The 18782-nt window shown below is 38.4% G+C and overlaps 1 protein-coding gene across 2 annotated transcripts in view; it reads right to left on the reverse strand.

Moving 5' to 3' along the window:
* Positions 1-1191: 1191 nt before the first annotated feature.
* RCAN1 (regulator of calcineurin 1) overlaps positions 1192-18782 on the reverse strand; it is a 41312-nt gene continuing 23721 nt past the window's right edge. The window contains exons 1-4 of one of the 2 annotated variants that reach the window (XM_080613888.1): positions 8933-9429; positions 6510-6683; positions 5353-5512; positions 1192-3942 (exon numbers count right to left, since the gene is read on the reverse strand). In XM_080613888.1, coding sequence (XP_080470014.1) covers positions 3779-3942; positions 5353-5512; positions 6510-6683; positions 8933-9019 — 585 coding nt within the window. In that variant the 5' untranslated portion in view covers positions 9020-9429 and the 3' untranslated portion in view covers positions 1192-3778. Of the gene's footprint in view, positions 3943-5352; positions 5513-6509; positions 6684-8932; positions 9430-18782 lie in introns of those variants that run through there. The other variant, XM_080613887.1, reaches the window with a different exon arrangement.

The following is an 18782-nucleotide window of genomic DNA, read 5'->3' on the forward strand; positions in this document are numbered from 1 at the left end:
CATTTTCTCTAGTGCGACAAAGCAAAACTTGACTAGGCAGGTGATTATGCCTAAGGCAAAATCCATGCTGTAACTTTTAAAATGGTATGAGAGAAGAGTTGCTGGAGTTCGTTCCTTCCCCACCCTTGACAAGTCTGGACTACACTAGAAGATCAACTAATACACTTGTCTGGTATTTCAAATATCAAAGTTACAACACTTGTTGCTGCTCTGAAAAACAAAATCCTCATCTTTAAAGAAACAAACTTCAGTCTTACATGTTGTTGAATTCAAGGTTCTTAATGTAGCAATGCATGCTCAAATGCATAATTCAACACCAGGAATGTATGTCACCAAGCTGGCAGCAGGTCTTGCAAAATAACAAATGCTAGTGATCTAGATTCATGGAGATTGTGCATGCTATCCTTATGCAGAGGGCAAATGATAAAATATGGGCAATACTTCCAAAAAACAAAATAAATAAGGTTATCTATGTGAAGCAGGATGGCTCAGTTGGAATTGTTATTCCACATTCTATCCTTCGTTAGATCACTTAAGGACCAAGTTATTTCTGTTACTCTACACAAGAAATCCCCTGGATGGCCTGCTATTGATGAGCAGCAGCTCTTTGCCATTTCAAATCACTTTTGTGCGTATAAAATGACTTCTTACAAACATCAATACTTCCCAGTAGTAAGTAAAGAAGAATGATTTCTATCCATATCGGGAGTGAAACCTTCAATGTATTTTTGCATAACATGTTTTGTAACACAAAGACAGTAACTAGATAAAGTCATTTAAATGCTGGCATATCTTCATATTTCAAGAACTTTAAAAATAGAATTATTTATGTTGTAGAAGAAAACTGGCAAGGATATTATGAATGCACAGGGATTATTATAGAATAGTGAGATGTTGATACCTTTATTAGGAAGCATGTCAACTTCAGGCACAGAAGAATCAGTTGTTAATGGGAATATTCTGGACTGTATTTTATTCATTAATAGACTCTGGTACTTTTCTTGAGATCATGCAAGACTTAAGCAGAGGGCTGGAAAGCTTTTCGCTAAATAAACTCATTCGGTTGGTAAGGATGTGATTTGGGACAATATTCTCACCTTTTTTTAAGTGAAAAGTGTTTGGAAGTTTAAAGTCCAGATTCTGGTGCAAAATCTTCAACTAGTTTTGTGCATAAATACCACAACATTTACAAGAAGACAACAAAATATTTTAATTTAAATATGCCCTATATTGTAGAACTGTATAAAATACCAACTAAGCATCCATTTGAACACTAGAAAAAACCCAAAATAAACCCAAGAAACAACAGGAAAAGCAAGCAGCACACTGCAGTAATGATAACAGAAGGTGGCACAACTCAGGATGTACAACCAGAAACGCAGACAAGTTACTGTTTCACAACTGTTGTTTACAACTATCATCAGAATGGGAAACACACTGCAACCATCCCAAGACTTCCATGGTTTCTAGTGCCCACCTTGTTAGGCAGATGCCAGTGTACTAAAAATGACAAAAACCATACTAGCATTTAACATTATGTTCTTTTTAATTGGAAGGTAGCACTGATTTCTTCAGATTGCTAGGAAAAAACCAGTAACTACCTGGATTTCTAATGCAAAATGAATGCTTTAATTGGTAATCATGGAAAGATGGAAAAAGGACAGAATAGGAGTTATGATTTTAAATGATTTTAAATTAAATGAAGTGAAACACTAAGTCCAGCAGTAATTTGCAAAACATGGAAGAAATCTTGGAAAGGTTTAAAGGCAGTTGTAGCAAACCTACAAAGTTTCTCTCCATTTTATTTATTGTGCATGTTAACAAGCAGTACATGTATCAAGCTGATTGTTACACCTTAGTAACACAAAATAACGTTATGCACCCCCATGTCCATAAAACATGGCTCCATCAATACATGGCATTAGCTCTTCTTAACACTGTTAACATGGAGAGAGTGCTACTTGAGTTAGGTCCAAGTACCAGTGTTTGTTTCAGTTTACAGGGCACACCAATCAAACCAAGATCATACTGCAGGTATTACTAAAGTTCAATATATTCCTGCTCTCTGTAGTCACAGGCTATCAATCTCTGTTTTGATTAGTATTATAACAGGCCTTCAATAACACTGCATCACAGCTTGGAATGGTTTCACTAGTTATTTTTTAAAAAATATATTATTTATTTAAAAACCAAGGTGTGAACCTGGGTATTTCAGTCAATGTTTGCTTCAAATGGCACAGAATGGATTTCCCAGCTACAAAACTCTTTCTCAGATCAACTCCGGCAAAAGCAAACAGAGAATCATTCTTTGATTTCTAAAAACATGTTGAGAAGCTTAAAACATCTCCCTTCTAAAACTGTAAGTTACATTTTCCCACAGATTTCAGTTACTATCTCTTAAAAAAAAGGAAAAATAATCCTGAAATCTATTTCAAAGTGAGGATCTCCATTTAAAAAAACAAGTAGTAAAATACACTTTTCTTTCTTCCTCTAAACCTGTATGCCATGGGCCTCTGTCTTTTAACACTAACATATAAAAAGCCCTAAAGCTTCTCCCACAGATACCCATTACTTAAGTATGTATCATTACTTGGCATTAAGCATTTCTAAATACCAGCTTATTTTGGAAGCAAAGCTAAGATTGTATTTACAGACATAGAAAGCCAGTAGAAAAAGGTACAAGTGTGCAGCTTGTAGAACAGTTCACATCAGGAATGAACAAGGAAAAGGCACTCCATCTCTCTTTGCTGTTCCACACACTTTGTGCAATTTTTCAATCACTGTTAAACCTTTGCTCACAAGAATGCAGATTCACATGCTGAATAGAGTTCACATCTCTCCAATATTGTGGTTTTCACTGAAAAATTACATTGCTGTGAATATGCAACATTAGCTTTATTTATACATTTAAAAGTACTTTTTTTCCAAATGAGAAAGTCAAAGCTACCAAACAGACGTTATTGAAGATATAAATTATATGAACTTAAATAATTTAAAATTAACTTGTTTAAACAACTTTCCTATTGCACTTTTTCCATTACTTTGCCAGATAAAACCCTACACAGGCATTTAAAAGGTTAAAATTTTAAAAGCACAAGTTACATAGCACCAAAATAAGGTGCTGAGGAAATCTTATGCCTGCTGGAAAAGGAGTGCCAATAAAAACAAATATAAATATATATATATATATATACACATCTAGTAGTAAGTCCAGGATGCCAAGATAATAAATACTTTAAACAATTCCCCAGATTTCCAGAAACATGTGAGAAACTATAGAAAATAATGCGAAGTTACTTTAGAAGACCAAGAATACACATGCACAAAATCTATTTTAAGAAAAAGGTTTAGAGTTCCCATACTTTAATCTTTAAAACCAGCTCTGTTATCACTATGTACTCCACACAATGACTACTAGCCTATTAAGTTTGAGGATTTTTGTGAGTCAGAACAAAGAAAGCTTCCCCCCGCTGCTTTATAATGGAACAGCTTATAGCACCCCCCAAAAAAAATAAAACTAGTTTGTCCTGTTATGTCTCAAAATGTCTTCTTCTGCCTATCTTTTGTTCCCAGCAATTTGGGAATACCCTCATGGCATCCATCAACTCGCAGTGTCAAGAGTAAGGATGAAACTTCCTACATTTTTCTGAGCAAACTTATACTGGAATTTCTCCTATTATAACTCCTGCTGTTATCACCAAACCTGTGACCTGCTGTTTCCACAGTAAATTTTCCCCTTGCATATGTCTACTTGCAACCTTGGAAAAACAACAGCAGTTCAACTGAAATGGGTAGGAGTATAATCTGGCCTTCTTGTCTGAATAATTTTTGGTTTGGGTTTCTTTGTTTCTTCTTCCACATCGTTTTCCTGGTCACTCTCACATACGTGGACAACAACACTAGGAGTAGTGTCAGTTGCAGCATGTAGCTCATACTTTTCTCCTGAAAGTTAAAATATTAGCAAAACTTGTTAAAAGGCATCCATTCTGTAGAAAAGTATGAAAGAAATTAAGAAGAGCAATGCATAAAAATGTGTAATACACTTGACCACAATCTGATGTCACAAGGCATTAGACAGTGCAGGCAAGTGCATTGCCAATAGTCACATTTACCACTCCAAGGTATTTTGGTTCTGTCTTCAAATCAACATAGCTCAGCTGCTTGCTTAAAAGCGAGTTTATGTATATTACCCTAGGTATTCAAGAAAACATTCTACATGAGCAGTTGTAAGTCTTCTTGGTGAGTTTTTGTAATTTTAAAGCATACAAGATTATCTATCCACTGTACCACATTCAGGAAGATTTTGTTTTCCTGAATGACAGCAAAACCACAGGATCTTCCTTCCCCCAAAAAGCTTTCAGCTTAAGAAAGCTGGATACAGCTCTTCCCACTTCACACAGAGGTGCTCTAACACTGTTCTGGCATTCTGTGGAGGAGCAGAGCTAGTTAGCAGGCTTCATGCACACATAAGGTCAAACACTCATATAACACAGCCAGTGCAGAGAAGTGCTATGATACAAATTTTACTGACCACTGACTTGCAATTTAGTTTTTCCGTAATAGAAGGAATTGCTTTTAAGTCTAATCTTACATTATGTCAGGGAAAGGGCAAACTATTTCCTTTCACCACTTTCCTGATCAGCTCCTCTGAATTTTTTTTCCTTGTTACTTTATACTCACAACCTCTCAGTGGAAAGAACAGTCTCCATTAAGACCACTACAGTGATATGCACATCAGCTGTCCAGAAGAGCTCACACCTGTGCCAAGCAGCACACTCTAGTGTGTCAAGGCTCTGAAGTGGTCTCTGCTGTTTCCCTCAGACTTTACGAAGAGGAACTGGTGCAACAAGTAGCTCCATAGAGGAAAAGGCTCTTGCCTCCAGTTCTCCCGAAACATACAAGCCATTGTGCTAGAGTAACCTTGCTTGTTCCTTGGTACCAAGTCATTAACTCATATTCCAACAAACATCACGGTCAAGATGCAAGATTTATAGAGCTCAACATTCACAATATATATGAAAAATCTCATAGGAAAAGGGATCACAGATCTGTCAATGAGCTTACTGCAGGGCATGTCAATAAACAGGGCTTTCAGGGGGAAAAAGACCAACTTTTACTGCTTAATAAGCCCTTAAGTATTTAAGATCTACTGGCATCTTTTTGGTATTGCTAAAACTTAAAAGGAAACTTCCAATTAGTCTGTGTGTATGAAACTACCATTTACTAATACTTTTTTCCTGACATCTCAAGTTTACCTGGTTGATACTAATTAACTTGAAAAGTTCTAGAAATTCAGACAGTTTAAAGGGTGGTTTACTCAAACAAAATTCTAGTGTTTCTACTCCTCCTTACCTGGTCCTAACTTGGAGATAGCATATAAAAGGTCATAGTTAATGACTGGAGTAGCATCTTCCACTTGCTTCCAGCCAACAGGTGGAGAGGCAGGAGGTGAAATCAAAAACTGTTTGTCAGGATTCGGTGGCGCCAAATGTGAGCTTCCAATGTGCAAAGTCTGGAAAAAGCATAAAAACCAATGCTGTTTCACTATTATCAATGAATCCATCATTCATGAGCAGTTTTAAGATTTGGATAGATGTTATGCTGCAACAGGCACTCAAGGTGGCAGCATGTAACTATATTATCGAAGAGAGCTATATGAAAGACTATACAAAATACAGACAAGCCACCACATTCATTAACTCTGATGAAACATGCAATGAATTATGCACATCCACATCTTCTCATCATGGATTTTTACAAGAATTTCACCAGAAATTATCTGCCCTTAAAATACTGAAGTAGGAGGAAGCTGGATATGGGCTTTAAGGCCTAATGACAAATGGTGTTGAAACTCATTACCACAAGAGAGAGTGGTGAGAATTCTAGAAGGTACATAAATAAACTGGCTCCTTCGGGACTGTCCCTAGGGACATCTGAAACAGACACACATAGACTAATTTTCCCATTTAATTTGCGGAGGAAAACACACAGCAGTTACCAAAAAACCCCCAGATTACCAGAACCTGAGTTTCACCTCTTTAGCAGCGCAGCTAGCCAGCTACAGAGCTGCACTGATAGTGATCTCCAAGTACATACATGTGCTAACCAAACGATTTGCAGCAGTGAGAGCAGGATCACTGGGTAGTCCTGAACCTCCAGCTCTTTGGATTCCCTCAGATACTACTTGAGCAAGCATGTGTGTAAGTGTGTACTGCTGGCAGAGCTACTTGGCTTTCCCCACCCCATTAACTCCTTTGATTGTGCTGATGACTGTCATCTACTCCCTTTCCCCCAGATTATCAAAACAATACAGAGGGAGACATAAATGCGAAGTATGCAACACCTCCAAATACTTGCAGCTTTGGAATAACCTGTGATTTGCTAATCAAACTGAAAAAAATTAAGTGTTCATTAGCATGACTGAAGACCTGTGGAAACTTATCATGCTTTAGCATAAGTTAAGCATGATAAGTTTCCACAGGTCTTGTAAAGATAATCACAAGACTTACCTGAGCAAAATACAGTTTTATTTCCTTTCCAAGGAACTCTGTCTTGTGCAACTGGATTCTAGCGTCTGCTGCAGATAAAGGGTTACTGAAATTTATTCGTACTCTTTTGAAGCTCTTAAAATACTGAAAGGTGATATCTCTGTCAAATGTTCTAAACAGTGATTCAAATTTGGCCTGAAAAGGAAGGACCAGAGAAGAAAGTTAATAGGCAAAACACTACACTTTCTTTAAAGAAATATAGAAATAAGTTGCAGTTATTAGTAGCAGCATACTACCACTGTTGAATATTGATCTATTTATAACAGCTTAGATTTAGTTTTCTTCTTCTCTCTTTTTAGAACAAGTCTGTCTAACCTAGCACTTGCTGCCTATATAGCAGCTTTTTTCTTCTTTATTGAAAATGGATTATTATTAGTGTTGGACATGATACTCTGAGTTAGTGACACAAAGAAATGACAGTGTTGGTAACATATTGAAAAGAAATGCTTGCCTTATAAAATTAATATCCAAAAAAAAAAGTCTGTCAAGCACCCATTTGTTTGAGAATGCAATTTTCAAGGAAACCAACACAACAATTTTAGTAGAAGAAAACGTAAAACCAAACAAAAAACCCCAACAAAACACATTTGCAAGGTAAATGTTATTTTTCTTCAGTGTCTCAGCATGCATAATAAAGTTCATGAACATCTCCTGGTTTAACAGCTGCTACTTTAAGAAAATTGACATACTCTTACTGAACTCTGGTTTAACAGCCTCTTCTATTTTTGGAACTGAATTCTAGAAAAGCTCTATCTTTCCTAAAAAATCTTCAGGACAAACCATACAGCTCCTGAAGGACCTTTGACACATTCCTTGTTTTGACTGTATGGTAAGAGTAGGAACTGGACCAAAACCTTATACCTGCATAGATCTGCAGCTGCCACTTTGCTGTCCTATCCATGTGAAAGACTGAAACACCTTTACCAACAGCTGGCTATTTTAATTTTAAACTCTGGGTTTGTGCTCATAGGGCATCTATGCAAACCTGACTTGGCTATTTTTCATATCATTTCAAGGCCAGGTTGGACAAAGCCTTGGGTGGCATGGTTGAGTGTGAAGTGTCCCTGCCCATGGCAGGGGGGTTGGAACTAGATGATCTTAAGGTCCTTTCCAACCCTAACTATTCTATGATTCTATGATTTATATGAAGAGTGCTTCCAGTCCTACTTTATGATGCCAGACAAAAAGACAAGAAAGAAGCAGATTCTGAAGCTGCCATGCCTTTGCAAAGTGTTTCAGGCTCGTATTGAGAACCCAGTAACCAGTCACAAGCCTTTTTTCAGTGATGGCAATAGATCAAGCATTCAGATTTCAGGTATTTTTTTCTCTTCGTAAAAGCTCACTAGAAGATCAATACAAAGCCAAAATAAACAAGTATGTAAAATCACACTGCCTCATTTGTTTTTACTGTTACGCTTTGAACTAGTAGGGAAAAGCAACAAACGTTACATAAGAAGGCAGCAATTACTTCAAAATTTGATTTTCTTTCCTGAAAAGTTCTGCTTCACAGACTTTCCACAGCCATGTACAGAACCACTACATTTCAAAGATAAAGTACAAGAGCTGTCCTGCTTCTTGCTGAGCCACACTTAAGCTTCTTCAAAACAAGCTCTGAAACAAGGTGAGAACCCTCCGCATACAAAGCCTGTATCTGTCAGCCTCCTGTACTCTGAGAGCGCTGGATGCAACCATGAAAAGTAAGTAAAACCCACACTAAGTTGCATTTTAAAGTTCCCATTCAACATAAATTCCGGGAGTACCTGCCAGATTTGTGCAATATATATGTATTTTTTTTCTTTTTAAACATGTGTGATTCTAGAGGTCATAAATGTCGTGCTAGCAATACAACAGTAAACAAAATGTTATTTTTGTCCCTAAGGTATCCTAGCAGTCAAAAATTCACTGTATCAGGACTGGATTACTTACATCATATTAATTCTAATCAGTTAAATATAAACCTGAGAGGACTTCTTATAGCTTTAACATTATGCTCTTAACTACAGTGCCAGCCAAAAAAACCCCCATGAAAAGTATAAAGCGTGCTGTAAATTATGTGACTCTTACCACCAAAATTATAATTTAAACATCTGCCAAAAGCACATAGGCAAGCAAAGAGTACTCTATACAGACTGTCAAAGAAGTCTGGAGGTAAACTTTTGATCATTTCCAAACCCACACAGTTTAAGATACAGTAATTTCCAGAGTTCATAATTCATGTCAGAGCATACTGTTGCAGACTTCTAAGACCCAAGACCCTTACATCAAACTGAAATTTTCTCACAAGTCATAAAGGTATCAAGGTATTTTAGACAATTTGAAACAGCAGCTACATACTTCAGTATTCCAGTAGTTCACAGGAATAAACCACAAAAGATAGAACATACCCTTGTTTCTGCTTGATTGAAGACATCGCTATCTGCCACGCAGGCAATCAGAGAACTAAAACTGTAGTTAAAATTTCTGAAATGCATTTTGTGCTTCACTATTGTGCTTCACTAAAGCAACGCTTGCTGCTCAGCAAGAAGCCAAGGACTTAAGGAAGCCGTTGGTCCTGCAGGCAGCGTTTATAAGGGAAGCAAGCCCAGCCTCTCAACAAAAAAAAAAAAAAAAAAAAAAAAAAAAGGAAAAGAAAAAGAAAGGTTTCAGAGCATCCTGTATGTGACAGCGAATTCCTGAACAAAGTCCTGCATGCTTTGAGGCAGTCAGGAACAAAATGTAAGCTGCGACTGGAAAGAGGTGACGTCAGCACATTAGTCAGCTTCCCTATGCTAATTACCAGTGCTCGGGAGGATGGAAAAAACAGCTGAGGTTTGCAGAGCAGCTGCTTTCTCGAGCCTCTTGCAGCATAGTTTCCACTGGTAGTAATTCCATTCAGCACTCAGACAACATGCTCTTCACTGGAATGGGACAACCCATCTTAAGATGGAAAATGTTACTGCTAAAGGACCAAAGTCTAAAGTAATAGGCTGTAATTAGCCAGGAGGAAAATTGCAAGACTTCGGAATGGAAAACAAATCCCTCAGGTCAATAGCTTTTGGTAATTTTGTGGAAAAATACACAGACTGATATTTAGAGATTAGGAGGAATTGATTTGGGAAAATACTTTCCCCCCCCATTACAGTAAGAAGTCTTTTTGAAGCTTTCTTCAAAGCAACTATATGGACTAATTACCATTCTCACTTTATTAAAAACCTCATTCCGAGCTTCATAAACTGGTGAGACTTTTTTTGGGGGGATTTCTTTTTTACTTTTCTGTAACCAGGACCACCATTAGAAATCTGCTGGCAGTGTTTTAAGAGCCAACCTGAACTACTGACAGTAGTAATGAGGTATGAAACCTACATTTCTGGCATTTTGTGGTTTATCCATATCCCAACTTCAGAACATTTCCCACAAAGTAGCATAGAACAGGCTTTTCTGGGGGGGAGCTTTGGGGTTTGGGTTTTTTTTTTTTGCCTTAAAAAGGAAAAAGAAATTAAAAAAAATAAATATCAAGAACCATTTAAAAACTCAGTAACATTTGAAGTAATTCACTAAAGTTTAAACTGAAGCTCTTACAAGCTATTTGGAACTCTCCTTTGCAGCTTCAAATCAAAGTTTATAATAAAGTCAAAAATCCTGAGTGCAATTTAGTTCATGTTACTGTATGGGGCTCTGACAGAAGCACAGTTTTATGAAATACTTGCAGACAGTCATAACTTTAAAACTTTATTTCATAAATATTTAATCATGTGTAACTACTCACATGAATAGCCTCCTTTATTTCCAGTGGCTCTACTTACTTGCTTAAAGTTCAGGATGCTTATTGTGCCACAGTCTAGAATTCCCCATTTAGCAGTCAAACTCTCTGCTATTGTAAAGTTACTTTAGTGTGAAAGACTACTCAGACCAACTTCCTAGCACCTTTTCTCAGAAGCCCTTAAAAATAAGCTCAGCATAGGAAAAGAGAAGGTGCTTGGAAGAACAACTCAACAATTGGCATAGATGCTGTCACGGAGATTAAAATCAACTCTGAAAGATAGTAACAGGTAACAAGCTTCCACAGTGCTCCAGGAGCACCTAACATACTGGGTGCCTGAGGGACAGAAAAGATATGGAGAAACAGCAGCTCCCTTCTTTCCACTGATCTCCCAGGAAGATGGGATGCAGTGGCCATCCAGCCCCTCAGCACTACTGAGATCTGGACTGCGCACACATACAGTGAGAACAGTTTCCAAGCCCGTGACGTGTACCCAGAAACACAGATACCTGAGGATTCATAAACAGCCATCATGCCAAGCAGTGAACCTGAACTCACACAGAAAATCATACTGAGTATGTCTTGAATCCCTTGCCCTGGAATTAGGTCGTCAAGTGTCTTAAAGACTTCGGAAGTGGAAGCACTAAGTATGACTCTGTAGACCAGTGGTCAGGATGCTCACCTGGAAAATATGGCCATGAATCACCTGAGCACAAAAGGAAAACAGGCTTTCCACATCCTAGGTGAATGCTACAGTTTCTGATAAGAAAGTAAAGAAGGTCCCCCCCCTTTAACCTGCTACTGAGTCAGTCATTTGGCATACTCTGAGGCTACCAAGCTGCCTGCATCACCTCTGTGGGTGATAGCTGGAAAGAATATTTGAGCCTCACAAGGCCTACACAGGAGGCAGTTTCAAGCTTCCGAAGCCTTTGGCAACCTAGCTGCAGACCTTTATATAGCTAAGTGTGTCAAAGCTTCCTAGGAATCCAGCAATTGTAAAAGTCTTCAAAAGCCCCATTTTGGACTTCACAGCTTAAAGTAGGATAGGTAGATCTCATGTACTTGCATTCCTTTGCAACTATAGACTTAGATTTTTATGCCCAGATCCCATGAAGAGTAAAGGTACTTTTAAAAATACCTGATTGCTATCCTCAAGGCCAACTACACATTACTAGGACCTAAAGAAAATTAGTTTACAAGTCTGTCAGATACAACTGTCATCTAAACCAGGACTGTAGCCTCCTGTACTGCTGTAAACAAACCATCTATTCTTGAGAACATGTAACATGTCACAAAATGGTTTTTCACAGTGCTCTCTGGATGTAAAATAAACATTGAGTCTTCTATTGATACATACTAGGTCTTCACTTTGCCCAGTTAAAAGGACAAAGAAAAGAAACCAGTCCTAATCTGCTCTATTTTACCCTTAATATTTTTGGTAAGGTTACATTACCAGTCACTGTTAAAGAAACAATTCGAGAGGAAAAAAAAAAAAAAAAAAAAAAAAAAAAAAGATGGTTGCACACTACTCCATTCACAACACAGAATAAATTGAGAATTAGTATTCTGGAGGAGGAGAAATCCCTTTGAACTGGTATAACATCCTTAGTGCTATTCTTGATTAGAACAAAACCGCAGTCTACAATGTCTCAATTAGTAGATTTAAGGCAGTAGCACTGTGTTGGGAGCCCCCAGATCTAGAAATGAAGAGTCAAAGTTACAAAACCACCATTACAAAATCCTGTCAGTGTTGCAATGTTTCTCCTGAGGTGTTCAGGTCCTGTAACATTTGCTAACCACATGCTAACAAACTGTCTGGAACAAGAACATGACAAGACTATCAGAACTCCTGGATTTGATGTTCTGATACAAAATCAGAGTACAGCTTCTTCCTCCCTTGTCTTCAAAGCATTTGCTGCTTTTTGTCTTCTCTTTGAGACTCCCTAGTGACCGACAGAAAGAGAACGAGGGCATGATTACCTGCTTCAAGATATATACTATCATCTAGATACCAAATAACTTCTGATACCAAAGAATACAAAGTTCATCAGTGCAACGGGATGCTGCTGTACTTTGGTCAACAAGACTCAGAGAAGCCAACCTGGGCAAGAACAGTGTGATGTGACAACACAGTCAGCCCTGCTTTCTCAGGTTTCACCTTTCCCTTGAAAGGTACACAGATTCCAGGGCTTAAGTACTAAAAACTGCAGACAAGATATTCAATGCAGACCTAAAGTACTCCCTAACATCATTAGCACCCGACAGATCCTCCACTAGTAGCACTTTCCAGGCAGAGAAATTCAACAGTGACCATTTTTTGATTACTTCCGGAGGTGAAAAGAGAAACAAGGATTCAAATGAGCGTACAGAACAGAGGGAACACAAGATGATTGAATGCCATAAATAGTTCTATAATTTAATCTCCACATGCAGTAAAATAGGTAAGGCACAGCAGAGGAGGAAATGAGACCACAGAAGTAGGAAAAAAGGCAATGACTGTTCATTGCCAATAACTACATTAGCAAGCTAACAATCTGAGGAAGAAAATTAACATGAAAATAAACGTGTTGGTAATTCTGTAAGCTAATAAGATGATCACCTATGAGCTATAAATCAGAACAACATAGTCCATTCTTTTCTCTCATCCCTGGCAGACTTTTACAATTGCCCTTGGAGGGTGCTCTTTATGTAATCCCTGTGCTCCCTCTATATATACTTGCTGATCTTTTGCTATCAACATATAGTTTCTATTCCTGTCTTCATGTTATCTTGCCTTAGTCCTTACTTATGACAGGGATAAACATCTTGAAGATCTTGAAGTTATCTAGAATGAATAATCATACTGGTTTCATTTTCCTAGTGGTTGGGAGAGGGAGGGGCAGACAGTAAAGTACAAACAGCTTCCAGAACTATCCATGCATGTCTAGGGTCAGTAAGCTGTGCTCTGTGCCAGCATGCACCTGAGTTCAGACAACCTTCTAACCTGCACTGCTTTGTCAGCACATAGTATACGTCTGCATGGGACAGGCACCCTGAAAGAGAATGGGAAAAACTAATAAACATGCCTTTATAGAACACAACACTCACCTAGAGCATGGCTTCAGCATGCTTTCAGGTAAACAAAAAAATCTCCAGAACTCAGGCCCACTGAAAAGGCAAGTAAGTTTAACACATGGAAGGCTGATGAACACGTCCTCGACTGCGTTATTTTTCTTTACTGCCTGTAAGTGTGCTCTGCAAATACTGCCATCAAGGAACAGTAACATTCGCCATCATGAAAAAAAATCTTCTTTTCCCTGCCCTTGCGATTCAAGAAGTGGGTTATTATTATGTGAATGTTTGTGTTATGGGGTTTGTTTTGTTTTGAAACTTACTTGGTGAGCAAGAGGAGTCACATCAGTGCTGGCTGGCTTAATCAAAGAGCCAGGACTGAGAGCAGTGAGTTAAGACACTTGCCTTAAAATGTCTGTACAATTCTTAGGCTCATTTTACTAGCCAAAAATGAATCAGCTTCCTGGGACATGATTTCTTTTTGTAGGTCTGACAGGATTTGTTATGAAGTAAAATTAACTAGCTGACTAATCATACTTGAGTACACTTTTCTCCAAAAAATCCTTCCAATAGCCGGAGCACAAGGAGACTGGCAACCTTGAGATCTAATTCAGAACACTGGAATAGTTATACACCCACTCATGCAGTAACATAGCCCCTTAACTGAGGCATACAAATTTCTCTCATGCCATGCAAACCCAGATCAGAAACACTGTGAGAAGAAGGGAGTCAGAATCCTCACACAACTGAAAACATTAATGAAGAGTTTCTTCTCTCTTGTGGTTAGGAAAACTAAGTTTCCTAACTAAAGGAAACAAAGTTTTCCTAAGGTTGCATACTCATTGATTTTATATTCTATGCATTGATCAGATCATCAGAAAGATATTACAAGCAAAATGATTATAAACACCAAGTTAGTACATCACCAGAGAAGTAAACTGCAATACCATCTTTTTAACAAGCAAAAAAAGAATCTTTAATGTTATGAAATAAATGCATGGATAGTATCTGCAAATTTATTTACAATAAAGAAATCACACAGAGCACAGCAATATAAACACACAAACTGGTTTTCCAAATAACACTGAGCTACGTGCAGTGTATTAAATCAAGGTAACACCCACACGATGACAAAATGGAAAAATGGGCATGAAGCATGGAGTTAAGACTGTCATCATCAGCTCCTCTCATTAACTTTGTTTATAATAGGGAACAGCAAACACATGACCACTTATGCTTACAAGTATTTTAGTCATTGAATTTCCAGTCATAAAAATAGAGACAAAAAATTGTGCAGTTTTAACAAAATTTAAGCATCTGATTCCATATAATAGCATACACAGAAGAAAACCCTATCTGTCTGTACTACATCAAGCTAGATCAAGTACTTGTATATAGGAACCATTCGAAAAAATTATCCAGTAGCTATAAAACTCTGAACTTCTGGACAGTACTTTCGTCTCTACAAAGCAACTTTTCAAAACATGTAAAAGCAAGCAGAAAAGCCATGAAGATTCTGAACCTTTACTAAGATGGTACACATTGCTTAAGATGCAAGACTCAAATGCCTTTGTATACATAAAATTATAGAAGGACAAATGCCAATCAAACAAGTTTTTTCAAAAAGCTACCTATTTCTCCTGTATTTGTTTCTGTTTAAATTTATTAACTCATTTGTTTTAATTACAAAATTATCTACAGGTAATATATGTACAGTAGAAAGGACATATCATGAAACATCAAGTCTTTTTGCAGTTTGCCGATGACACCAAGCTGTGTGGTTGGGTTGATACGCCGGAGGGAAGGGATGCCATCCAGAGGGACCTCAACACGCTTGTGGGGTGGGCTGATGCCAACCTGATGTTTAACCATGCCAAGTGCAAGGTCCTGCACCTGGGTCAGAGAAACCCCAGGCACAGCTACAGGTTGGGCAGAGAAGAGATTCAGAGCAGCCCCTGCGGAGAAGGAATTGGGGGTGTTGGTTGATGAGAAAATGAACATGAGCCGGCTTCAGTGTGCGCTTGCAGCCCACAAAGCCAACTGCATCCTGGGCTGCATCAAGAGGAACGTGACCAGCAGGTCCAAGGAGGTGATCCTGCCCCTCTACTCTGCTCTCGTGAGACCTCACTTGGAGTATTGTGTGCAGTTCTGGTGTCCTCAACAGAAAAAGGACATGGAACTGTTGGAACAAGTCCAGAGGAGGGCCACGAGGATGATCAGGGGACTGGAGCACCTCCCGTATGGAGACAGGCTGAGAAAGTTGGGGCTGTTCAGCCTGGAGAAGAGAAGGCTGCATGGAGACCTCATAGCAGCCTTCCAGTATCTGAAGGGGGCCTACAGGGATGCTGGGGAGGGACTATTCATCAGGGACTGTAGTGACAGAACAAGGGGTAATGGGTTCAAACTTAAACAGGGGAAGTTTAGATTGGATATGAGGAAGAAATTCTTTAGTGAGAGGGTGGTGAGGCACTGGAATTGGGTTGCCCACGGAGGTTGTGAATGCTCCATCCTTGGTGGTGTTCAAGGCCAGGTTGGATGAGGCCTTGGGTGACATGGTTTAGTGTGGGGTGTCCCTGCCCATGGCAGGGGGGTTGGAACTAGATGATCTTAAGGTCCTTTCCAACCCTAACTAGTCTATGATTCTATGATTGGGTAGGGGGACTGAAAAAGGGAAGGAGAAAGTTCTTGCAAATAAACATTTCTCCCACCCGCATCACAGAGAGATAATTTGGTTTCAAATAATCAGAACAACCTTCAAGAAGATGCTTCTTAACAGTGTATGAAAATACCTGAAAAAGACTGTCCAGCAATATTACAGTTCAATACATTACACGCTGGGGGTGGAGGGGGCTGCAAGGCAAAAAAGTAAACCTACAGAATAAAAAGCCAAAGCCAAAGACCAAGATGGTAATCTTTAACCAAGACAAATGTAAACAAGAAAGTTCCCATGGCTGGACATAGTTGCAGTGTTGATTATTTATTTCTACTTAAGGCAGAAAAGGGAAAGAAAAGGCGATGAGGACAATAGTACAGTCTATAACTCATAGCGGAAGTGGCGCACATGCCACATTAGAAAAGGCTAACTAAGGAAAGGGAAGGGCAGGAAATCCTTAAACAACTCTTCTAACCTAAACTTGTTGAAGGCTTCTATAAATATAGATATCTATATAAATCCTTCCCTCTGAGTGGAGATTAAAAAAGGGGAAAGAGGAAAATTCTCCAAAGATCATCTATATTTATTATGAGCTAAAAAAGAACAAGGGCTTTTAAACCAAAATGTGTTAATAGGCCATTTTTGCATACTTTAAAATAAAGCATCTGTAAACTATTTACAGCAAAACTGAAGGAAGTTACTTATTTAAAAAACGGTTCCCACCCTCCAAGATACAGAGTAGTATCCTATAAGCACTGTGTAAAACTAAGGAAACATATGTATTTTTCCTACCACTATAACTAGGAAAAATTATCAGCAGTCTGACCTTTTCAAGGTTATCTGAATACCAGTGTGGGAAAAAAAAATCCAGACAGTAATTAACAGACAGATTTGCAAGATGAAGCCATTTAAGAAAGAAAGAAAGAAGGGGTATGCTACACATATCAGCTATTAAAAAAAAAAAACCAGCCTCTGAGATTATTTCTTGAGTGAGGGGGCACCTTCTGAAGATGAAGAACACTTTGGTTTTGTAAAGAGAAACAGCTGTAAAGTTATTTATAAGCTGGATTCAGTGGAGGGAAAGGGCCAGGGGATAGGGCACATGCTGACAGTGAGATCCATGCACTCCTTAAGCACATCACACATTTCTGACACACAGCTGGAGTGCTGCACTCCAAAGCTGCCTCTGCGCATCGCCCATGCATTAGGGTGAGCTAAAGGGCACTGAGGAATGTTGGCGCTGGACTTGTACACTGATATCTAAAATATGCCATGTTTGAAGGCTGAACAGAAACGGGCCTTTAATGTTAACCTAGATATATTTAAATGTTGACAGTGATGTAAATAGAACTATTTTCAGGAGCTGAAACAAGTAGCGATGAGGAATAAAAGTTTTTGGAAGACTATCACCTTATGACAGCTTATAAGAAAGATGTAGCAAAAGACACAGAAATGAAAGTTCCCCAAACCTTTCTGATGCTAAGAGGGAAAGAGACCCCAGGAAGTGATCCAGCAGTGTGTCACAATCCAGTCCCACAACTGCGAGCATTTCATTCAAGCCCTATCAAACTGAAGCCAGCATGGTCAAAGCTCCCCAATACCAGATGTTTCAGCATCAAGCACACACTTCCAAAACTCCTTTTTTCCACTCTGGAGCCAGAAGCAGCATCCACAACATAAATGAAAAATGCTAAGAGAACACTGAACCTAAACTTGGTTTATGATTTAAAAAACCCAAGCCAGTAAGTTAAGATCTGCTTTGATATATATACATATAAGTAGAGTGATGAAGACACAGTATATTTTACAAAACAGGAGATCTTAAAAACTAAATTTTGAGATGATTGGGCAAGGTTATGATCCAGATTCATGTACTGAAAACTACATCTTCTAAAATCTTACATATATAATATGTTATAGTGAAACCTTCATGTCAGTATCCTAGTCTTAAATATTGCCTGAGGGGAAAAAAAAAAAAAATATTTGTTTGGCTTTCTGGTTTTATGACACACATACTGATCATCACAGCAGGATTAAAAGGCAGGTGGCATTTTTGGTTCAATATACTTTCAGATCCATTGAAACTATTCTAACAAAACCCAAAAAAGTCAAGTTATTTTTATCTCACTTCGTACATTCTAGATAATGAGAGATATCATGCTAAAAGGTCAGTACAGAGGAGAAACAGTAGAAGGAGCAAATCTGTGTCAGCTTATCTTTATTCCCTATCCAACGTCTAATCAAGAGTTACCATTATAAAACATGAATCAAAAGCCTCAGATAAACAAATATAAGAAACCTAATGACTTCTTCTTTAAGCAACCAAGGGTTTGCTGTCAGATTTGTTCTGACATAGCAAGATATTGTTTTAGTGGTTTCCATACCCATGACCAAGGATCTCTGATGGGTATTTCAGATCAACTGGTTAGACAAAGAGTTCCAAAGTCCTTTAATGCAAAAAAATTAAATAAGTAAGTCTGAAGCCAGCTGCCACTTCTCCTGATGATATTGGAGGCTCCTAAGAGCATGCCACCAACCTGTGTTTCAGTGGCATGCTGCTCCTAGCAGCAACCTGTGAGACTTACACCACTAACTCTACTCCTCCGTTCCACAGACTGCACTGCAATATGACATATGTCTGTAACGTTAAGCGAAAATTTCAAAACAAGTAAGAGACATCTGATGGTGGAAACCAAAACCCAGTCATTCTTATCTAACTCTACTCAAACAGAACCAGAGCTTCTGAGCTGCAATGAATATTCCACAATCACATTTGGGTAATCAGATCAGC

The sequence above is a fragment of the Psittacula echo genome (assembly GCF_963264785.1).
Source record: "Psittacula echo genome assembly, chromosome: 3".
NCBI lineage: Eukaryota > Metazoa > Chordata > Aves > Psittaciformes > Psittacidae > Psittacula > Psittacula echo.